A 25,000-nucleotide genomic window follows, 5' to 3' on the forward strand; every position below is an offset into this window, starting at 1 on the left:
TCCTCCCCTCCATTGCATCTATCCCGGTGAATTTGCCGCTCCTGAGCGTGTGCGAGCTGCGCATGTCCAATACGGGGGCCTTCACGTGCCATCCGCCTTCATAACTTTTATGAGTTTGAAAAGTCAGAATATTGATTATTATCCAAGAAAGTGTCAACAAAACCGATACATCCTGTAGCTTATCTTTAAAGAAATTTTATTACACTGAAAAACGTCCTATCTAAATAACAATCAGCATATGCATCATCGTAAGATCAACGACACATTGTTGACATATAAAAATATCAAATTATTAAAACCATGGCTTCATTATATCTTAAAAGTAAATGTTAGTTGATGATACACGTTGGGAGAGTAGTTTTGTTGTTGGTTTATCAGATACAGTATATAGGGTATTTTACAGTGCGGTGTCAAAATTAGATTTACAAATTTACGAGGTACCTTTAACGCAACGGGCCATTCCACATTAAAATGGGCAAAGGCGCGTTTTGCCGTGCAGCCCGCGGTATGTGCATTTTGTCAATAATTCTTGACTAATTTCTTTTCCACTGAAAACTAGATTCAAGCCTGATCGATTCAGGTGATTTGGAGATGGGTTTGTAAAGTGAAGTTTCTTTGATTTCTGCTTGGCTATCAGCTTGTAGAATGCATGCTGGTTTTTAAAAATTCAGATGTTTTTCCAATGATAAAACAAGGAAGACATGCAGTTAGCTTTTGTATTCAATCACACAGCATTAGAAATGTACAGACGCTTAAATGTTTGTGTGTATTTGTAATATAAAAATCACAACTGCCTTTAAGATCATATTATCCATCTTATTTCTGATGTAGGGATTCAAAAATGGGAGATCATAATACCTTTGCATCCATTCAAAACTATCCACATTTAAATTAGGAACGAGCTGATCCTGTTTTTCAGCAGCCCTCTCTCAAAGATGACTAATAGTGAAGATCTTTCCTTTTTGTGTTGCATAACTTCTGCTTTACCCTGTATTAATAAAAGTTTCCCCCTTGTAAATATGTTTTGGTTGAGTTCCCTATGTTCCTGTGCAAAGGCTGACCCTGCGTAGCTATTTATTCCACGGAGTGTGTGTGGGGGGGGTGAATGCTTTATTTGCATTTAAATGCGTTTTCGCATTGTATTAGTTCCTTCATACGTGACAGTATTGTCCCGGTCAATTGTAATTATCATCACCCCAGACAACCCTATTGTCACAGGGCAGTCATAACAGTGTCCTGATAAAAGGCAGCACACAAGCACGCATGACCAAGGAAGCAACTTTCATCTAATCCAACAGTGTACACACTCAATGTAGGGCTTAATGAAATGGGGCAATATCAAAGTTTACAGTCAGGGTGACTATTTAGTCCAAAATCATAATCTCACAACATTAAATGGAATGCATATCTAAAATTGTTTAGTGTTGGATATGGATGAAATTAAAAATATCATAAAAGACATTTTTAAACTCGTGCATTGTAATTCATCTAGTGATGCTTGTGATTGCTTTATTAGTTCAGAAGAAAGCATTTATTGACTCTAAAATTATAGTACTGTTAACATGTAGTACAACTGTTATGTATGCTATATTGTCTGGTTGCAATCACCAATAGGCTTCAAATCCTATACACACCTGTGTCCAAAAGCATTGCTGCCAGCAGAGAAAGTCCCTCCTCTCTATTCAAATTATAATGTCATTAAATATGTGCTACACTGTGCAAAATTGCAGTGAAAGTACATCACAGACAAAAACCATTGGTTGGTGAAACAAATGCTTATAAAATACTTAAACATAAATGAAAGGTCAGTAAGTAGAAGCAGAAGTATTCCAATACACCTATCAAACTTTTTAATGCACTGTAAATGTATCTCCACAGATTTATATGTTTGCAAAATGTTAAGCATACGTGGAAATATGTGTCTCAAAAAATTTCTGTGCAAGCCCAAATGAGTCTTTTCCCTAGAGGGTAATTTTCAAAACAACATTTTGTTATCTGAAACCAAATTGAAGGATAGGAGCCAGGGTATGCAAATTCCCCTATAGCAGGAAGTCTGTCTCCCATTGACTCTTAGCTAAGCATATTTGCATGGGCGCGATTGGACAGGTTGAGGGAAGGTATTGTGATGGCCACCCCCTTTGCAAAGCATTGTGTGCACAGGTTGGTTCATTTGAATGATGTTTAATGATGGCCCTTGGGCTTGAGATATCACCCCACTAGGCTTTCAGATCCAGTATGTCTCATGCGTATTGTTAATTGTTTGTTCATGAGTGTGTGAGTGAATATGGGTATGAACAGGGAGGGGCTGATCATAAGAATGTGATCATCTCTTTATGCGGTTAAATAAACCCACCTTCTCTATTTGTGAACGATTGGTAATACATAAATGTTTAAACATGCATGAGGTGTAGGCATTTTTAATCTGCTGCAATGTGTTGAATCAAGCCGTAATTTTTCAGAATTTTTAAAGAATATTTATTACATGTAATTGTGAATAGAAAATTTGCTTTATGGAAAGTTAAATATAACATTTTGCATTTTGCCACTTTATAAGACTTACCATGTGTTTCCTTGATGGTTGCACATGTTTGGACCTCCAGTTAAAGACTTACAAGTGGGTAGATTTTGCATTTTCCCTGCAGGAGAATTCCTGTTAAAAGACTCTTCCCATGATGCCTGTTGCCCTTGGCAAATTATGTAAAGCATTACCTCATACCCATTGCCAACTTTTTTCACCCCTCACCCACTTGCACATTGGCTTTGTCATCTGCAATTACAGCAGGATTAATTTCTTCTCAGATTTATATCCTGTTTTTGACAGATTTACAATCCTTTGCTTTCACTCGATTCTCACTTCATTCATTTTTTGGCAAAATTTGAACAGAGTTCAATTAAAAAGAACTGAATGATTGAGGCTGTTTATTAGTCAAGTCATTCAATATGAAATACATTTTAAATTAGTTGAGCAAAGCACCCATCCACTGAGCCGCTCTTTTTTCAATCAATCTGGCAATCCATCTGTTTAATCCATCTTAGCATCTCAATATCTCACCAGTTATGAGTTCGCAACAAACTTTTGCTACCCTGCAGAGGTGTAAAATCTCACACTTGTTGCAACACAGATGTGCATGTACACAGATGTACATGTAACACATTTTAACATTTTATTACAGTAAGCAAACACATGCATAATAAAATTACTTTAGTGTGATGCTTTGCCAAACACTGTTCTTGGTTTGAAAAAAGTTTTATTGGACAATACAAGAAGCAAGCCGCAAACACTATTACAATTGTAATGTTGACTTATCACTTCGGAAATATGTTCCTTTTCCATTACATATCAAGTGGTGTTTCTGCTTTGGGTTTTATGTCCTAGAAACATTCAGAAAGAAAGAGTTCCCTGACTGTCACCTGTGTGACCCTGTAAAGCGAGCAAGTTTTTGAACATGTGCACTTGTTTATTTTGACATGTAGATGTGCAGCTAAGACTTCAAAATGCAGGAAGTGGAATTTGAAGGGGAAACCTCACCCCCCCCCCCACACACACACTCTATTTAAGCTCAGACTTTTGCACAAGAAATTTTAAATTCAGTGACGACACCCCTCCTAATTTGACTGATCCCCTTCTTGTTCTTACTAACCACTGCCTATGTCAAACTGCTAGTTGATCTATGAGTAATTCCTTCTGAAAAGGTCCTTAGAATTACCTAAGCAGATGTCTTTTCTTATTCTATGCTATTTTTAATTTGAGGAGAGACACCAAACCTCATATTTGATTTCACTGAGCAGATGTGCTCTGCATTGCCTGTGTCAGGCTGCTATCTAACGTATAGTGACTGTGGATGAGATCAAGACAACATAATGATAAAACAAAAAAACAAACGGCTATCCTCCAAACACATACATCTCCATATGTGCAAATTTGGAAAGAGCAGGCGGTGGATGATCATGTGCACATGCACAAAAACATTAACAGCAGGGCACACAAAAGAGCAAATATCCTATTGCTTCCCCTTTTGTTAGAGAATATTAATACATTTCTTGTCTTATATAGACATGAAAAATTATGCTACTCATTGAAACGTGTGTGTGTGTGTGTGTGTGTGAAAGAGAGAGATGTGTGTGAGAGTGTGGATGTGTTGGTTTCTAACCATATTTGCCACCTTTACCTGATTCATCATTCGACTGTAGCACTAATTACATATGCAGATATTAACAAGCATTATTCACTGTTAAAACAAGTCAGACCTTTTTAGTCCAAAGCATTAATTAAATGTCTACAGTCGTCTGTGCATCTTACTATGCATCTTACTAAAGACATTTATCAACATACTCATATTTTATCAAATAGATTCTTCATTTCTGACATGTGTTATTTCAATTGGGGATTACCGTAATGCTCCATACGTGTCAACTGATCTCAGGTCAGTCTGTGTCTGTCTGGCAGACTGTACTGTGTATTGTGATGATTGATCGGGAAATCTGACCCCAGGTTTTGACTGGCGAAAACGCTACCGGAAGTTACATCACACCAACGTTTTGCCTAGAAGCAAGTTTTTAAATTTTTATATTAATTTACTCATTAATACATTACTATATAGATGTTTCTAGTTTAAGGATACTTGGAAATTAAATTTAATTACTATTTGAGTTAATCTATGTAATAATCAGAACTGAGGTCTGTACGTTGCAACAGCAATGGCAGCCGACTAGTGAGACACGTTACTGCAGTCTGTGAGCCAACAAAACATTGACGCTGGTTCGGAGAGACGACATAAACAAAATGTCTCGACACAGAAATGTTCGAGGTTACAACTACGATGAAGGTAGATAATTGTAACACAGTGTTACGGTTTAAAAGTTATCCTGAGGCCTTAAATCTCTAAACTATATAGCCGTATTGCTAGAATTCATTGTAGCGCTACCAGCTAATGCTAGCTATCTTAATATGGGAGATAACGTTGTCGTGTAATGAAATGTACATTTACATGAACAACAAAGTTCACGAAATACTCAAGACTTCCAGACTATCATGAATAATGTGGTGTTAAAAGTTGATATGACGTGTGTTTTACGAATGTAGCTAATAGCCTCTGTGAGCTAACGTGAGGGATAGCTCAATGCTAACCCGCTAACTATCAGGTTCTGTTAGCGTTGATCAAGCTTCAAATTCATTATTGGACCTGTTAAATAAAAACCTCCTGACGTCACTGGCGAAGAAAGCCACTGGGAATCTTTTAAGTGATTAAAACTTTCAAAGTATAGTTTTATGCATTCTTTGAAGTTGCTGACGACGCAAACACAGCTGTTGCAGAGCACTGTCTTTTATTAGAACTTCACGTGTACGTGTGTATGTTTGTGTTGAGTCAAGTGAGGAACGCCGTTTAAAGCAATGTTTTCTGTAGATTTTGAAGATGACGACATGTATGGGCAGTCAGTGGATGATGACTACTGTATCTCACCAGCGACAGGTTAGTATAAATATACTCCAGAACACATTAGCTCAAGTATGAATCCTTATTAAATACACTCAGCTAATAAGACTACTTTGTCTCAGCAAATCAGTTTATCTACTCGCGTCGAGAGAAGCAAGCACCAAAGGAGGAACCCTTAGAAGAAGAAGAATATGAAGACGATCTTGAACACACGTCCCCTACCATCAGCCACAATCTTGACTCTCTAGATCAAGGTAATATTTCACTTTTGAAAATGCGGCAATTGAAGTCATTAAGATTATGTTGAAGGACTAGTTTTTGTCATCTGTCATTCTTTCTCAAATGCCTTTTTTCTTTTTCACAAATAAAGCATGTCTAACATATCGTTTATTGTTTAGCCAAGCTATATTCCTGTCTGGACCACATGCGAACTGTACTGGGAGAGGCGGTGCCAGACTCCGTTTTGACCCAGGCAGCTATAAGATGTGGATTCGACCCACAGAGGGCATTGGATGCAGTCCTTTCTGAGGACACCAAGATGGCTCCAGTAACCACAAGTACCAGTGAAGATATGACTTCAATGGAAAGAGTCAGTCATGAACAGCTGCCGCTTCCACAAAGAGCGAAACGAGAAGCTGTTGCTGAGAAAGGTACACCTGGCTGTTCGTCTGGAATTATCGCCTTTGATCGATCCACTGTACAGTAATTACATTTTAGAGAGTTGAGGCCTTTTGCAAAGCACAAAATCTGAAGAATCTTGGAAAATATATTGAAATCAATATAAATATTTACATTTAGCTCTTCATGAATATTTTTAAAATGATTCTGTTGCTACTGATGCACCTAGTTATCTTTTTAAAGAAATAATAGTCACTTGCCTGATTTTTGTAAATTCTGACTGTTAAGAGTGCATATAAAAAGATGCCGTCTCAAAGTACAACATATTTAATAGTGAAGTGTTTCAAAATGGATGTAATATAGATAAATAACAGGAGTTTAGGTTTCAACATTTTCTATTTTATCTTATGTAATATTCTGACTGTAATATAATTGAGAATTATATCGATATGGAGTAGTTATCGAATACGGTTGGAATGATATGTCAGAATTTTCCAACCTGTCACCATTAGTGTAATAGCTAGTTGCTGATGGTGTATTTGCACAATTGTAGTAGTTTCAGTCAAGAGATGAATTTGTCAAGCTCACTGAAGGTTTGCTGGTTTGCCAGAAATAATTGAACAAAAGATCATTTTAAAATATGTTACTGATACTGTGTATATGAAAACTTCACAGCCATGGGCATTCTCTATTTCACATTGTTAAGCAAATTCAAAGTTTAACAAAGTGCCTTCTTTCTGCTGTCTTTCTTCTTGTTCATGGCATGATTCACCTGATTTCTGCTTTGTGATCATCTCATCTCTTCGACAATGACAATTGGCTTTTGTAAGGTAAGGAGCCTGTTTGCTTGTATCTCACACAGACATTACATCCAATGCACATAACCCTGAAAGTTATGGCTTCAAATACACAAAACCATGTGTACAAACCAGCACGTCAAACTTGCACGACCTTGTATTGCAACATAAACCTAACCAGTTGAACAGTGGTGAAGATCAAAATTGTGTCCATCAGAAAGTTGGTCCAGACATTAGTGGTACCGGTTTGTCGCCTTTCATTTCTGAGCATGCAGAGACGAGTAAGGCAGGAGTAGCGGACACAAAGCAAAGTTCAAGTATTCCCTCATTAAATACTCTCTCCATAGGATCTAATTCATCCCTGTCCACTATGTCTAACTACAATAGCCTTTCATTGGGAACTTTGACATCTTTAAGTATGTTACCAGCATCTCAAAGCTCAGCTTCTTCCCTTCTTTCAGTTCCACTCAGTAGTTTGTCGCTAAATAACACCAAGAATACAGCTTCAAGCTCCTCTTTCGACACTCCTCCAGGGTTTATGAATTTGAGTTCTTTCCTTCAGAGCAATCCGCTATCAGTTGGAGCTAGGGCTGGAGCCAATGTTGCAATCGCTAATCATAAGGGAAGCCCATCCTTAGCAGAATTAATCCAGGAGCATTCAAACCAGAGCCCAACAACTCTTGGAAACTCCTTTCCTTCTTCCCAGAGCAGTTTAACGTCTGTAAATTGTCAGAGGGGGGCTGCACCAGTGCAAACCCCGTCACTATCTGAGCTTGCTTCACAGCACCAAAGCAGAATTAGACACATGCATTCACATTCACAAAGCACAGAACAACCTGTGAACACAATCAACTTTACTCAGTCAACCAATATTACTCCTACATGTCTTGGTGGGACTACCTCATTGTCTCAACTGGCCCTCCAGCATCATGCCAACAGTTCTTCGGTTTCCCCTCACCTTGGGACCACTGATTCTCCAGCCGGTGAACTGAAACAACCATCTGCCATCTCTGCACCTCTTTCTTTGTCACATTTGGTGTCAGCACACAAAGACAAAACTTCCACCACCTCAGATGGGTCATATTACTCTCTTACCACACTCCTTGCTGGTTTGTCGGCAGAAGGTGGTACCAACCACAAGCCATTCCAGCAAAACTCCAGGCTATGTGAGATGAAGCAGAAGACTCATCTAAACACACTCATGGCTCAGTCTGACGGAATGAGCCCTCATCACTTCGACAGCGACCTCCCTTCACCATCCTCTCCAACCCCAATTGGACTTGATGCTTCTGTTTTTGCACAGCCCTCAGTATTTGCAATTGCTTTGTCAATTCAAAGTCACAGAAAACAAAAAGGAACGAGGAATAGATTAAAGGGAATGATTAGAGGTCCAAGGTCAGGAAGTTGTTATCAGGCCTTCAAGTCTAAGTTACATCACAAATCTAAAGATCAGCATGCCCCACTGTCACCAATTACACCGTTTTGTTTTGACACGCCTTCTCCTGATGACATTGTCCTTGCTAATCAGCGAAAAGCTTTTACCAGGTAAAGAAAGTAGTTAAACAATAATTTGCCCCAAGTTGGTGCTAAATTACCTTGTCAACTGAACTAAACTCTCATCAATTCCTCTGAGACTTTTTAAACAATTTTCTGTTAAGCCGTCATGAAGATTTGAGAACAGCAGTAGAGCAGAAGAACAAACCTTGGTTAAAAAACTTGTTACAACATTCCTGTATTACATTTTTAGTGGTAATATGATTTAGTAAAAATAGATCAAATATGAAAAGCTGGCAGCTTTAATAGATTCACAGCCAAGTTAAATGACAGAATTTTAAGAACTTTTATGAAAAGGTTTTGTCCACTTACTGTACATATCTTTTTCAACATTTTAAACCTGAGTCTTATTTTTGTATGCCTGTAAAACCTTTAGCTCATTATTTGACATTATTTTATGAAATTGAAGTAGTTAAATCTTTACTAGGGTAAAATTTGAAGTGCATCCCTTGTTGCATGGCCTCTTTTCCACTTCAGAGCTACATCAACCCTCAAAAGGCAAAAAAAAAGTTTGATTTTGTGTGCAGGTGTGTTGCAGCCTTTGGAATATGGATCAGTTAACCATTGTGCTGGTTTACTGTTGTCTGTGATGAAGGGTGAAATCATTTTGGTTTCATGGACACCTGGAGATTTTCCCATGAACGAACAAGTGCATATACATGCACGTGCATACAGACAGAAACAATGACATTCAAGCACATATGCCACAGTTTTGTTGCTAAATATTGAAGAATGTAATTTATTTTGAGTGTAGAAAGTGATAAAAACAAGTGTACAGAATGAGTCACAATGAATGCCTTCAGACTCTTACAATCTTTTAATATTAATAAGTACAAATGGACTGCAATGGGTGTGTCATCACACTCTGCCAGAAGTTAATTTGTCAATTTTCAAATAAAGATGACTAACTTTATGTACTCTGAATACACCTGTCTCTGGGTGTGTCTCCATGATTGTGTGTGGTTGTATTTTATTTTTATTTTTACTTTTAAAAATGTATTTTTCATGGGTAAGTTTATATTTCTAGATTTTCATTCCTCCATTTCCTTTTTGAACCTTATTAGTAGAAAATGTGTGTTTAAACAATAGGTAACAATTGGCTTCAATGTTTTAATAGCTGGCCCCTGAATAAGAGGGCATGAACTTTTCTAAAGATTGCACAAGGATCTGTTGAAGAGGTGTTAGTTATAATTTACCAGCAGCAAACAACTGTGAAGAGACTTGTCATTCATGGAGTTGTACTTATTTTCAGAGTAGTCATCTTGCTGTTGTCAACAGGACATAAGTGTTAATTGCCATTGTGAGACAGGAGCAGATGAGAAGAGTTATCTCAAACTTTTGTCACTGTTTAGTATTTATTTATTTTGCATTTCCTCATGTGACAGCACTCAGTGTGACACTGTTTTGGCATAGATTACTGCAAACTTTACACTGGTACAGAAGCTTGGTGAAGTGGACCCTCCGGGTGTCACACATGGAGTGGTTAGCCTCAGGGAAAGGATGGATAATAAAAGGCAGATAGTGTATTTAATGACAAGTCAAACATCACAGGTCAGACAGGTTTTTCTGTGTATGTATACTCTTGAAAGATAACGATGTTGGGTGGTTAAAAAGTAGGTTGTTAGAGATGTTGTGCTCTGTGTTTTGAGAAATGATTCAGTGTGATCTACAGCCTTTATAGATTCACTCTGTGAAACTGTAGAATTAAATAAGTCTTATTGACTGCTTTTGTCCAGCAGCAGTTTTGTCCTGTTCTCTTCAAGTGAGCCTCTGTGTGGGTTTGAGCAGGAAGCTGCACAGTTGGAGAAAATGTCACCCCAAGCACGCAGCAGTCTTATTCTATGTCTGTCTTACAACCACCTACGTAGGAAAATCTGATCACGTCTCTCAACTTTCACAGCTTTGTCAAAAGCTTTGACAGATCAAATCATTTTTGTGTCTTACAGACTGTGAATATCTGCAAGGCATGACATGTTGCACATAGTCTCTTCTCATGTGGTGCCGACACTGGAAAATACCATTTTGCTCACAAGTGGTCAAAGAAAAGCAGGTGAACTAGGACGCACCATCACTGTTGTTTGTTGTGGGGCTGTAGGTTTACAGGCAAGAAATAGCTAAGAGTGAGGTCCTCATTTATTCAGAACAGTGTAGTCTTATTACAGGACACGCAAGAGGTGACCCCTGCAGAGGTTGAATGCCGAACACAGTTTTCAGTTTGGAGCAGGCATGCACAATTTCTTGTGAAATCATTATAGCTCATAACTGGTGCAAATAATAAAAGTGCAGCTTATGAAAATTCAGTCTTTTTGAATAATTAGAGGTGTAGAAAGATCTTATTGACAGAGGCTTCCAGTTTCTTCTTTGGTGTAACTGGATGTTCTTGCTGTTTTGTCAGCTTTGCATCAATTTGTATTTTTTAAAATCCAATATCACTATAAACTATATCTTTTAAGGGGAGCTTCTGTAATCGTTTTCTTTTTCCATTTTAATGGATATTAACAGGGATATTTTTGGTTCATGTTGAATTTCGTAACAATTTCCTCATCACAGCACTTACAGCTACTGCAACACTTGCTTCTAGACAGGCTTTGTAAAATATAAGGAACAAAACAGTGAACCAGAAAAAAAACCCTCAAACATCAACAGTTATCTACTTAATAATCTCTTGAGGCTTTAAGGGGGTATAGTAATAAATCAAGATATTTGACACATTTTGATCATAATCTTGCAGTGTGGCCTCCAGGTGTATTAATGAATAATGGTATTGCTCTCTCTCTTGGTGTGTAACTAAACCCTAACCCAAAAACATTTACAGTTTTTACTTTTAGCTTGATGTTGGTAATATCATTATTACAGGGAGTCTTGTCAACTAAGCTCAAAAAGATACACATGCACTAGGTCCTGATTGTTTAGGGAGTAAACAACTTGAATGACTGCTTTGCTCAGGAAACATAGTCATCCATTTTACCTTTATCAGCCAAGAGACAAACAAAATGTTTGAGAAATGATAGAAGTTTTGCTCACTTTCCACCTTAAATATAGTTTTTGACCAAATCCATTTCATGGTTTCTTCACAAGCTCCAGATGTTTCACCATGTTTGTCACTGAGACAAATGCAATATAAATGGACTCTGCTTTCAGTGTAATGTGAATAAAATTTTTTTCCTAAACTTTGGAAATCTGAATGTGCCACAGTGTAACTTATTCTGCTGTAGGATTAGACGTATATCCTCCTGTAACTTTATTTTCAAAACAGGTGAGAGTTCTCAAGTCCTTGGTTTTAGTCAAATTTGCTTGCTGAGTAAGTGTGTGTGTGTGTGTGTGTGTGTGTGTGTCTGTGTCTGTGTCTGTGTCTGTGTCTGTGTCTGTGTATGAGAGAGTGAGAGAGTGTGTTTGACTCAATCTGAAAGGGGTCAGAGAGGTTCCGTTTAAAAAGGTTTCCTCAGCCAGCCATATCATTTTCTTCATTTCCAGCTTCATTCATGTTTTCATAGACTTTTCAAATTTGAATGAAGTTCACTCTTTGTTTGGTTCATTTGTATTCACTACTTTTAATGTTAAACATACTGTACTATCTGGTTCACCAGATGAGTTGAAACTTGACTTTTTAGAGCGCTTTTTCTTTTATCCAATGGTTGTGCATAACAGCCTCTGATATCGGGGCAGTAACTCAGTCCACTAAGTCTTGGGCTGGGGACCGGAAAGTGGCCGGTTCAAGACCCATGTCAGGCAAAAATTATGAGCTGGCAGTGTAGAGGTGCCAGTTCACCTCCTGAGCACTGCCGATGTGCCCTTGAGCAAGCACCATTTCCTCTATAAGTTGCTCTTAGGGGCGCCCCACAAGCGAGCTACCCGCCACCCTACCTTCAACATCATTTGCATGCCCTACAGGCCTGTTTGTGTGTGTGTGTGTGTGTGTGTGTGTGCGCGCGCGCGCGTGCAAGCATTAGTTCGGGCCTGTTCCATATACTGTATATGTGTTTGTGTGTAATGATTACTAACAGGAGTGGAAAAATAATTTCCCCTATGGGGCACCAATAAAAAGCTCTTTAATCTTTAAATCCCTTAACACAAACACACACAAACACACACACATCCTCCTAATGTGATGCTGGTGTAATTCACCTTTCTCTTGATTTCTTTGGAAATGAACAGGAAGATCAGTAAATGCTGACAAGGCTTTCACTCATCTATGAGGATGTATTTTGTCTGTTTGGCCTTGTCTTTCATATGACTCAAATACTTGGCGTTCCCCATAATGTAAATGATTCATTATAATAATGAAATGAAAAGACTGTTTCAGACTAATTTGAGGTTCAGAGGACTATGAAGATTTAATGTCAGTTCATCAGAGATTCTTTTCATTACAGCTTCTAGCAGCCTCTAGCAGGGAGCCTGATCAAAAATGTCCATCCAGAATCCAGATATACTGTTGCGACTACCATCACAACAGTGCATTAACTCTATGATCATTGAGCATTGTTGTCTTTCCCTTAGTCGGAGTGTGGTACTTAATGCACTCAATTATGAAATGTAGATAAACACAAAAGCCAAAAGGTCCATTTAAGTTAAACTAGTTTCAATGAGTAACATTAAATGTTACTCTCACTTGCACAACCAGCTTCCCATGCAGTACTGTCATTCACCCTGCTCTTTCAGTTGTAGGCTTTGTTATTTTGCTTTTGCTTGCATACTTATGTGCATTTGGATAGTGGTGGTGGGTTATTTGCATATCCTGGGTTGCCTACTCTTATCCTGTGCTCAGTTGGGCCCTCGGGCGAAGGTGTACAGATGATTCACTTACTCTTAGTCACTACAAGGGTCCCCTACACTCCAGAAATCCTGGATGAGAGGACGCCAACTGTTTACTTGCCAGTCCAAACATTGCACTGAGATCCTACTCCAAGCATCAGAACCTGATTGCTCTGTGTGGTTGTTCTCAGGTTACTCTGTTAGTGCTGCCCCCAGGACAGCCTGTAAAAGTATCTCTCTACTCTGTTATTTGCAGAGGTGTTGGAATATTGTAAAAGAGCACCTTGTCTGGTATAAAAAGTGGGTTGTTTGGCGATTAAGACCTGGGGGGTATTGGGGAGGGTGCACCTGTCTGTTTCACCTCAGGTTAAAAAGTAGAGGGGAAAACAAACAAATGATTTTTCTGGTTATAATTGTAGGTTGTAATGTAATGTTTGTTTGTTCCCAAAATGTTGACTTTTTGTTTGGTTGAGGTTTAGGTCTATTGGTTTTATTAAAATATTTTACAAACATCTAATTTTATATTATGATTGTATTTTTTTTAAACTACCCATCTCCCTATAAGTGAACTACAACCTCTCTGGAATCTTAGATGGTTGAAACCTCCACATCACTGCAGGAGGAACAAGAACCCCGCCCCCCGACTTCAGGAAAAACCTAAATTCCCCAGAGAATAATATTTCCATCTTATGTTGCTGCATTATTGCCAGACAGATATTGTAGTAATGTAGAAGTCAGTGATGACAATACTGTTAAGAGGTTTTTAAAGGTTTTTTTAAGGGACATTTTCCACAGTCTATTGCAAGTCATTTTTAGACTTTTTTTAGGTAGTTTCCAGAACTTTCTGTGCGAAGAACATCATGTGTTCTGTCCGTGAAGGTTCTCAGTCATCCAGATCGAGGAATATCAAGAAGAGCAAAAAAAGAATCGACTAGACTTGCTTTAAGTTGGTTGAAGACATTTCACCTCTCATCCAAGATGCTTCTTAAGATCAGCACTGAACCTTGTTTTTGTTTTTTTGCTCTTCTTGATTGTCCTTTTGTGTTTTGTTTTTTAGGGAGTAGTTTTCAGAAGTGTTCTGCAAATTAGTGCATATACTGTGTGTGTGTGTGTGTGTGTGTGTGTATATATATATAATATACATATGAACAAATGTGGATCAGTGTGTGGGAATAAACCACATATGCATGTCAGTACTTATGTCTTGCTTTATTATAAAAACCTCTTCAGCCTGCTGTGAGCCGCCTCACTTGTGTGTCAGTCTTTCAGAATGAGAGGGACTTTTTTTTATAACGTAGAGACTGTCATTCTGAGAAAGGTTGGTTAGAGAAAGTCCAGAATTATTTCAGTTGAATCACACCACTTTTGTCATTTCCCTCTGGGTGTTATTTGGAGTGGACTGTTATACATATAGGAGGAGATCACAGTGAATTTGATTGGATTATGATATGAGATTGACACAATATCAGATGGGATCCAGCAGTTTTTTTCTTTCTCAAAAGGTCTTAGAACAGTTCTACAGTAAAACCAATGAGGATGGTGTTTTGGGAGTCAACCTGTTTGATAATAACCAAATAGAACTTATGACCAATGCCAGTTTTGTAAGATAGTGACAACTTTTTATTACTTGTACATTTTTAATCTTTTTTTTTTGTAAATATGTGCAGGTTTGTTTTAACCAGTTCTGTATTTGCATGATGATTGGTCCACCTTAGCCCTAGCTGAGGATGACTTCCTTTCTGAAGATTGATTCCGTGAAATGCTTTGTCAGTGCTCCATTTACGTAAAGATGTGAGGCAACGGCCGCTTCAGAGATTAACCCTCTGTAAACCAGGATGTCACTGCGGCACACAGATGCACACTGTGCACTCGGCTTGGCTGTTCAGCCCAGTCTAAATGAATCATGAGCAGGTTGTTATGACTGGTACTGGTGGCCATTTGGGAGTGGGATGACGAATCAGTGACCTCAGCAACTCTCAGTGCTGCAGAACATGAACTGCCTGTCAGATAGATGGAGTGACTGATTTCATCATATGCTTTCCCTTAAGTATTATTAAGTCTGTTTGCCAGTAAGAAACACAACAATGTACTATATATAGTAGAAAAAATCAGGACAAACATTACTAAATAAACTTCCAGTATTTCATTTTAATTTGCATACACTGTCACCTGATGAGACACTGTGGTATGTTTTGTTCATCAACAACTGTATTCCCAAAGCTCGGGGTCCCTCCTTTATGTCTGGATGGTCCTCAAGCAGTAATAGAAAACATAGGGTTACAATTGTATTTTTAGGCTGCATTCCTTCAAAATTCTATTTTGAATTTTTTAAGAGGCCCATTCTTATTTGACAAAAGAAGAATGTATTAAAAAAACTTTTTTTACAAATCATTCTGTGTAAAAAATATATTCGCTCATTCTGAATAATATTTTCCTTTACCTGATTGCGACAAGACCCTGCTAGCTGTTGACCGAGGAGGAAGGTGAAATATGTCAGACATGGTGTTTTCAGTGCTTTACATCATGTCAGTAAAGACGTTTAGTCACGCTAGCTGTGCATCCCATGCAGGAAGTAAGTTCTGCTCCTGGGTTGCACTGCGGTGATTCGGTATTTTTCAGGATTAAATAAAGTTACACTTTTCAATGCTGTCTTTTGTGCTCCATGGCGGAGCCTGGCCTGCAAGGTGGAAATGAGTTGCTGTGTGCCAACACCATGGAAACTAAAATTAAACTTGATTGTAAGTCAAATTATGTAAGAACCAATGAGCAGAATAAAAATGTAATTTATGGAACAATTTTGGTGGAATTATACATTGATTTCAGTGATCTGTCTCTAACTTTTTAGCTTTATACATGCTGTGAAAAATACCATTGAATATTTACATGTACATATAACCTATACATACTGTAAAACCCATTTACTGGGTACAAATATTGAGTAAAATGTGACCTGATTGTTTTGTGTACAAGTGTACAGTTTTGATTCTTTGTTCCCTTTAGCTAAAAGAGATGTGTCTCTCAGTAAACTGGATTCTGAAGTACTACCCAAAGTGGCTCGCATGACTGTCTCTGGCAAGAAGCAGACAATGGGCTTTGATGTTCCCAGGTACCTTTATAGAAATACACACACACAGACACACACAACAGTTGACCACTAGACATGATCTGATAGAACCGCACAGAAGAGTAATCAGGACTTTTAATTTGCTGGGTTATCTTTTCTGTAGTTTTACCACTAACGTGATTATCATCTATTTGAACTTTGTTCAGGAGTGTTTAATCGTGACTAATCTTGTCCACATTTTCTTCTCAGTGCAGGGGAGAATGGTATTGTCAATGTTTCAATGCGCCGGGGTGGCAGCCCTGAAAATGCCACCTTGTCCACAGTTTCAGAGGCCGCAGGCAAGCACCCTGAAACTCCATCCAAGGGGTTGAATGGGGATGAACTCTCCACTGTTTCAACCCCCGGTCGCTCCTCAGGAAAGGCTCGGCAGATGATCAATATCAAGGCTGAGCTTGAGAAGAGGCAGGGTGGCAAACCTCTGTTGAATTTGGTTGTTATAGGTAGGAAGGAAATGCATTAAAGCACCATAAATGATCGTGAACACCACACGTCAACACCACCTCACTTCATAACAGATCAGCACCGCACAACAAAAGAAAACATACAACAATCAGTGCTTTTTGCACAAACAAAATTACTACTATGCCCAACTGTTTTGCCTACAATAGTTAGGTATCTGCATCAAAAACCCATGTACACAGTATGTTTCTCCTGTGCCCTGCCTACGTTTTATCTGATTATTCTGCAATTCTGTGTTCATTTCAACTGTTCGTTTTAAATCAGCCTTTTCTTGTGCATTGTGTAGTTTTATAGTAGTAAATGTGTATGAGTTAATATACTATTAGGTGACCAGAGCAGTTTCTCAGTCTTTCTCTTTCTCATTAGACCAGAAAAAATAACAAGTTATTTTCAGCAGTGCAGACATTTTTAGTTAGTGCGTTTTGTTCCTCCCCCGTCACCCTCCATCCATGTTCCCATTTCTGTGAAAGGCCCTTTGCTTGTGCAATTCTGCTTTTTTCCTTTCTATTCCTCTGACTTCCCTTTGCCTTATCTTCTCTCTTCCCCTACCTGTCTTATCACTCTTGTCACATTCTTCCTTTATTTTCTATCTTATCCCCCCTGGGGTCTCCTATCACTCTCCTCTAATGAACCCCTTTTCTTTGTTTCTGCCTGGGTTTGTGGTTATTAAATTATTCCTCTCTACAGGTCACGTGGATGCAGGTAAGAGCACATTGATGGGCCATCTGCTTTATCTGCTGGGTAATGTGAATAAGCGAACCATGCACAAGTACGAGCAAGAATCAAAGAAGGCCGGAAAGGCCTCCTTCGCCTTTGCTTGGGTCCTGGATGAAACTGGCGAGGAAAGGGACAGGTACAGTTAAGCCATTAAGCAAACAAATTTACACCCCCCACCAACACACACACTGGAAAAGATGCTTACCAAACTCAGTCTCTTCCTGCTGGGTGCTTGGGTTTGAAACCATCTGGTGTTTCTGTTACCACTGATAATAACTGGATGTTGAAATAACAGTAGGATCAGATTCCTGATTTAGTTGCAACATATGTTGTTGTTAATGGAGGTATAATGGATGGTAAACTTCCGAGATATATAATATCACGAAACAATGTGTAAATATATATTTATATTGACTGATAGAACGACTGCTGTCTTTCTGTTGTTGATTCCACAGCAAAAGAAAGATGGGGATCAACGTGGCAATCCACGCTGATTTCTGAAGTTACTTTTGCTCCCACAGTTGTCATGTTTTCAGCTGAGTCATGAGGTCATGAAACACTTCCACTGATTATACGTTGTTCTCTCCAGAGGTGTGACGATGGATGTTGGCATGACAAAGTTTGAGACAAACTCTAAGGTGGTGACTCTCATGGATGCCCCAGGCCACAAAGACTTCATTCCCAACATGATCACAGGCGCTGCACAGGTATACCTTATAGAAGCAATCGACCAACCTGCATTTCGTCAGGATCAGCTCACTCTGGTTCAACTTAACACATTATTGTTGGAAGCACTAATATTTAAATTGAACATTTTATGTCATATTTTGATCCAAAAGTTACAACTTTAAATGTTTGCTATGACTAAAAACAAACCTGAGGGGAAAAGAATAAAGATAATTAAATTTGAGAAGATGCAAACTTATCAAAATGAAAATGCTATATGCGGCTCAGTATCCATGATCAAGGTGCATGTGTGTGTGTGTGCAAAACTAATTTGTCCGTTACAGTATTCTGATCTTTTACGACAATGTATGGTTGGGTCCCCGGTTTTGACTGGTTTACTGAATTTTACCACTAGGCAGCACACTTGACTCGGTAGCTTCACCCATTTTTAGCCCATAATTGGGAGTGTGATGGTTGTCACACATCTCCACCACACATACAGTATACCATTGCTTACATCCATTCAGGTTACTGTACTTGAAAGTTTAACATCTGATTTCAGTAGGTTGGCTGTAGTTGGGTTAGAAGATCTTATGGGAATTTTTCTAAATTAGTAATTTTTCCTCAGTGTTTTTTTCGTTGACTGTATGACAAAAGCCTGGAATGTTTTTTTAAATTTTTTTTTATAGAAAACCTCTGAAAGTAAATAGAAACGGAAGAGTTTAATTCTTACTGAAAAAATATTCAGTGAGTTGAAAATAGCAAATGGACCTAGAACAAAACTTCTCTTTGCGGTGAAGTAATGTTGCATGTTTCATTACTGAACAACATAATCTTCATCAAGGTGTCTCTCTCTGTTCCATAATTTTAGATTTGTATAAAATGTTTACCAGCTGCGGCAGGTTATTCAAGTGCTCTGGAACTCCACCAGAATACTGCTAGCTCACACGCACGCATGCGCGCGCACACACACACACACACACACACACACACACACACACACAGAAGCGTGCAACAAATGGTTCAGCCAGTTTGAATGAAGTTAAACTGGTTTGAATTTGTGCACTGGATTGGACAGAATCATTAATCTTTGTGAAGTACTATAGGGGTAAGAATGAATATAATGAAACTATAGAAGGGGTTGGAAAACGCCTTCTGTGACAGTTCATGGGATCTCAAAATGTGACAATGATGTAGTGATTTTATAATGAATGTAGAATCACTTGTGAAAAGTCTGTAGAACTTGTTCTGGATCATACAACTACGTAAATGAAAATACTTCATTATATTAATGCAAGTAATAGTGACAAACAGTTCTTGTCATGGATTTTCAAATTGGCTGAGCAGTTGTGTGAAATATTACTCAAACTACAATATCGCTATGTGCAATATTAAAATTTAAAAAAACTGCATGTCGTAATATAAAGTTTAGTTGAGATGCAAAAGATAACATACATGCGTAGTGGTGTTTTATTATGCTACCCTAATTTTCAGTAGGTAACAATGCCAAATTTAAGTCTTGATGACATCATTTTTTGCATCACCAGTGTAGCAATAATGTGATTGGTGTTATTAGTACATAAAATGTCAAAAATCTTCAAGTACCTGTGAATATTTGATTGCAGTTGATCCTGATGGTGAACTCAACCATCTGCTTATCTTTGCAAACCTCATCTTGATTAGTATGGTTTATTCTTTTTTTCTTTCTTTTTTTGTATACCCTGAACCTGCCCCACCCGGCAATATGATTTTGAATAATCTTGGTGGTTTTGGGTGTTGGTGTCAGGAGGTGTTTTGCAGACTTGGGTGTGCTAGTGTCTGTCTGTTCTTTGTATTGTCCCTTTTTACTGTATGACTTGCTTCACATTCAGCTTCGTCATGTTTTGACTCAGAAATTTCTGTTTTGAGCAGAGTCAGAGTCTCGATTGTATTTTGTTGCTGACAAAGCATGAAAAAAAAAATTCAAATGAATTTAAGATCAGTCATATTGTAATATGCTTTTGTTGCTGCCTGTGTGATGCATTTGACATACATGCTGTGTTGCATTGCTTTTGACAATTTAAAGTATTTGTCTTAAAAGAAGAAAGAAGTTAGCTGATCAAATGTGTCCATTTGAATGCATTTACCATTTTATTGTACAGTAGTTATTTTCCATCCTTTTTCCTAAATTGAATGTGGGAGCTATGCATAATGGTTTCAGCTGATCAACGCATCATTACATACTCATCACATACAATAAACACATCACAGTTCAGGTGCTAGTTTACTGCATTCATATCGTCCCCAGCAGAAGTACGTTATCTCTCCCTGATAATCTTCCCTTCCAGGCCGACGTGGCCGTGCTGGTGGTGGATGCAAGTCGAGGAGAGTTTGAAGCAGGCTTTGAGGCTGGCGGTCAGACCAGAGAGCACGCCCTGCTGGTGCGCTCGCTTGGAGTCACTCAGCTGGCTGTAGCTGTTAACAAGATGGATCAGGTCAGACCTACTGCTGCACATCACTGAAACAGCAAACATGAGCAGGGAAAATGGGTAAAGCAATGTAAAACACAGGTACTGTGTTTAGAGGAACATAGATATTTAATAAAAATATGACCCTCGAGAAGTTACTGTTTAAGATCAGATAGTCTGTCTTTAATGTTGCTTAATCAAAATATGTTAAGTATGCAGCAGCTTTGACTTTATCATAAAATGCATTTCTTCTATTCTTCCATTTCTTATCTCTCTAGAAGGCATTTGTGAATTTTTATTTGCATTTTAAATTACATGTGCAAGGTGACACATAATTGTGATTGTTATTGATCACTGGCATTCTACTGACACATGAAAGTGTTTTCTTCCATGTTTATGTACAAATCAGGTAAACTGGCAACAAGAGCGTTTCCAAGACATCACTTCCAAACTTGGCAATTTTCTCAAGCAGGCAGGATTCAAAGTGAGTTTGCACCAACATGTGCCCATGTTGCAAAATTAAACTATTTTTCTTTAAGGGTAGACTGTATTAACTGATCACTTTATACATTTGACTGACTGATTTCCAAGTGGTCTCCTATGTTCATCCAGTATTTGCATATGTTTTCCAGGAATCTGATGTTTTCTGCATCCCCACAAGCGGCCTGTCAGGAGAGAACCTCGCCACCAGGAGTTCAGTGCCAGAACTTATCTCTTGGTACTCCGGGCCCAGCTTGCTGGAGCAGATCGGTAATACAAACTACCATAATTCCTGCTGTCCAAAAAAATGTTGTTGGTTAACTGTCACTCATAGGTCCCCTTAAAATCTAATGCCTTCGTGAAAGCGGGTGTACGACAATTACGCTTGTCGATCTAGATGTAACAGATATGTTCTATCGACAGCAGAATTAAATGAAAATGACATTTCATATTGTCAGAGGTTCAAAGTAGAGCGTCTCAAAACTGGTTTGCATTTAGTTGTGTATTTTTGTGTCCATTTACCTGTGATAGATGTTATGGTACATTCATACCAACACAAAAGTACTTTTGTCCAGCAGCAAGGATGTTTGTGTTAAATCTAGAAATGTGAAAACACAAGTTCTCACAAGTTGTGTTTTATAATGACAAAGTAGTTAACCGATAAACCGTAGGACGTGAATTGTTGATGTTCAGAATTCAGACTCAGGGTATAAATTATTTTAAACCCACTTCAGAACGACATAACGTTCAGTCATAAGTCTCATGTGTGTGCATTATATTCCTGTTTGTCATTGACTTATTCTCCTTTTTTAATTTTATTTTTCTCCCTCTCCTCTAGATTCTTTCAGACCCCCTCAGAGATGTATAGACAAACCCTTCAGGATGTCTGTCTCAGATGTGTTCAAAGGTAAAACTCGCCTGTGGAGCCTACAAACAGGATATGGGATTTCTTTATGGGCCTTTAATTTCTTTTTCTAAACTAAAGAGCCTGTTGAACTTTCTCGCTGCAGACCAAGGCTCAGGATTCTGTGTAACGGGGAAGATCGAGGCAGGGTTTATCCAGACCGGAGACCGGATACTGGCGATGCCTCCGAATGAAACCTGCACTGTCAAAGGTAGTCACTGGTGTGTCACTAGTGCCAGCCGGATAGTATTAATAATAACACTAACAACTGTAATATTAGTAGTAATACAGGGCATTAATCCATCAATAGTATAGACAAATTTCCCCCACATGCCCTGCCTCCAGTGACTGTTGCTCCACTGTAACTGCTGAATACACTATACACACTGTATTTCAGCACATTTATAATCTACTCCTTAATCCATGTCTTTCGTGCAAACACGTTTCTTAACTTCTCTGACTTTCACAGCTGTGTGCTCTCCTGGTCAGAGGCTAAACTGCATTCTGCATTGTCATAGTCTAACATTATCAAGCTCTCACTTTCATGGAGTGACTGTGTTGTCAGCTACTGGCTGTGAGTTGTGTTGAACACTGCCCTCCTGTGGCGGCTGTGTGACCTACACCCTGTCTGCTTCTTCCACAGGTATTACTCTACATGATGAGGCCATGGACTGGTCTGCAGCAGGAGACCACGTCAGCCTGACGGTCACCGGCATGGACATCATCAAGATCAAGTTAGCAGGAGTTTATTACTATCAGCAAAAATATGTGTAAAGTCTATGATATTTAGGTTGTCTACGTCTGAATTGTGTGTGGCTAACATGTAGTGACGACTTTCTTTCCTGCAGTGTGGGCTGCGTGTTTTGTGATCCCAAGGAGCCGATTCGTGTCTGCACTCGATTCAGAGCCCGGATCCTTCTCTTCAATATCGAGGTTCCCATCACACAGGGTTTCCCAGTAAGTGCTGCTAATACATAGTCCAACCATTAACAGTATTTTGTGCTTCAGAACCTGCCATAGCCACAGATGGAAGTATTATTTTCTATTTATATTCTGTGAATGAACTTCACTGGTCTGCCATATGAACACACACAAGGCATTTGATCTGTTTTCTCTTTATTTCCAGTGGAATCATGTTAATACTTGCCAAACAATACACTTACAACTGTGTTTGTGTGTCGCTGTGTGTGCAGGGTTCCTCATTGTTTGTGTTTGTGTTTGTGTATTTGGTTACAGGTATTGCTACATTACCAGACAGTCAGTGAACCAGCCACCATTAGAAAACTAATAAGTGTTCTACACAAGAGCAGTGGCGAGGTACTCAAGAAGAAACCAAAGTGAGTGTTGGGGCATTGTGTTACATGTTACAGTATTTATGTACAGTTAGCACACGAATCGTCCTTAAATCCTTCTAGATGAAAGAGACACTGATAAACTGATGCTTGAGTCCAGGTGGTGGTGCTAATGTTTGTCTTCTTTGTTTCCTGCTCAGGTTTTTGAATAAGGGCATGAATGCCATTGTGGAGATTCAGACCCAGAGACCCGTATCACTAGAGCTGTATAAGGACTACAAAGAACTGGGCCGTTTCATGCTGAGATATGTCGGCTCCACCATCGCCGCCGGAGTCGTCACCGAGGTAACAACTAACATTTGGTCCAAGTCAAAACAAGATGTACAACGTAAAGCTGCTTGTTTGCATTATTTAAAAGCAGAAATGAAGCTGCTTTAACCTACTCAAAAGTTTATTCCTCCTTTAGCCAAGTGTCCCCATTCACCTCCCTTCTGATTCCTCCTCCCCGTAGATTAAAGAATGACTTCAACAGAGAGCCAGTCCGATCTTCCCGTGGAGACTGCATGGAGCCAGAGTCAATCCCTCAAGAGACTCTGAGCATCACATCCATCCATCCATCCATCCATCCATCTCGATGGAGTAGCTGCTTCACCTGAATGAACACTAACTGCTCAAATAAATTTGGAAAGGCAAGAAGATGAGCAGCCTTCTCCACTGAAACCCCCACTTCACATCTCTCCGCCTGAACCTCTGTCTGCTCTCAAATGACTGTTTTAGGAAGTGAAATCATTAACGGTCTGAAAGATGAGCCTGCTGGCCCTTCACAGTGTCTAGTATCACTGTGCTCTCCTCAAAGGAGCAACGATTGATCGTGGACTGAAGTGTAATAAACCTAGCAGAGCATCTGTTGCACATAGTTCTCACGCTGTGATGTAAAGAGAAAATTTCTTTTTGAAATGATACGTTTTAAATTTTGGTCAGAAATGAACTGAAAAAGTCCACAGAAAACATTTGATATGATTTGTTTTAATCATGAAATATTTTATCATTCTAAGGCGACAAGACCCACCCAACGCATGGCAATGTGTGAACAAAAAAAAAAAAGGGAATTGGAATGTTCGCCTCCCTCTCGATGAAAAGACATTTAACTAAAAGTTTGACAGGAAAAATGAGCTTTGAAGTCCTGATGTTTGTTTCTTTCAAGGAGTATGAGGGTAAAAGGAACTGTGTTTCTGTTTCTTCATGAGTTGAATCAGACAAGATGACATGAAATGAACTGAACAACAGCAACGTGTGGGTTTGAGTTTTTATTTCAACTACATGAATTGTCTTTTTCTGTCCAGCAACATCTTTGTGTTTTCAGTGCAGCTCAATGTTCTACGGTTCTTCAGTAAAGATCGCATGTATTTAATATTTTTAAATTCCTAAGAGACCGAGTCGAAGAGGTGAGGACAAAATCCCATCAGTTTTCCAATGTACCACAAAATAAAATCAGATGGTCTGAATTTTCAGCAAGTTTGTAAGTTAAAAAAAGATCTGAGACGCCTTTAAAATGCTCTGTTGACGTGTTATATTGATATGCATGTCTGCTTGACAATTTGTAATCAAACAGGCTAAATCTAACTCAAACATTCACCGGTATCCCTAGGTCTGACAGAGTGAACGGTTGTCTGTATTCCAAGTGGTCCTGCGATGAGCTGGCGTCTCATCCGGGGCGTAGTCTGCATCTCACCCGTAGCTGGTTTTGACAGGTGC

General features: G+C 38.8%; 1 protein-coding gene across 5 annotated transcripts; it reads left to right on the forward strand.

Moving 5' to 3' along the window:
• Window positions 1–4,686: 4,686 nt before the first annotated feature.
• hbs1l (HBS1-like translational GTPase) lies at window positions 4,687–24,820 on the forward strand. 5 transcript variants are annotated; one of them, XM_068341884.1, is made up of 18 exons: window positions 4,687–4,826; window positions 5,406–5,471; window positions 5,558–5,689; window positions 5,834–6,085; window positions 16,157–16,262; window positions 16,470–16,720; window positions 17,427–17,592; window positions 18,046–18,163; window positions 20,450–20,596; window positions 20,979–21,053; window positions 21,202–21,319; window positions 21,888–21,956; window positions 22,060–22,164; window positions 22,597–22,687; window positions 22,802–22,910; window positions 23,190–23,290; window positions 23,446–23,590; window positions 23,757–24,820. In XM_068341884.1, exons 1-18 carry the CDS (start codon window positions 4,784–4,786, stop codon window positions 23,766–23,768), a joined length of 2,106 nt encoding a protein of 701 aa, XP_068197985.1. In that variant the 5' UTR covers window positions 4,687–4,783; the 3' UTR covers window positions 23,769–24,820. The 5 variants fall into 5 exon arrangements, with proteins under 5 accessions (XP_068197985.1, XP_068197986.1, XP_068197989.1 ...); XM_068341888.1 differs by lacking the exons at window positions 4,687–4,826; window positions 5,406–5,471; window positions 5,558–5,689; window positions 5,834–6,085 and adding an exon at window positions 6,585–6,883 and having other exon boundaries at window positions 23,757–24,789; XM_068341886.1 differs by lacking the exons at window positions 4,687–4,826; window positions 5,406–5,471; window positions 5,558–5,689; window positions 5,834–6,085 and adding an exon at window positions 9,388–10,454 and having other exon boundaries at window positions 23,757–24,810.
• Window positions 24,821–25,000: the final 180 nt, after the last annotated feature.

Source organism: Antennarius striatus, chromosome 19 (genome assembly GCF_040054535.1).
Source record: "Antennarius striatus isolate MH-2024 chromosome 19, ASM4005453v1, whole genome shotgun sequence".
Classification (NCBI taxonomy): domain Eukaryota; kingdom Metazoa; phylum Chordata; class Actinopteri; order Lophiiformes; family Antennariidae; genus Antennarius; species Antennarius striatus.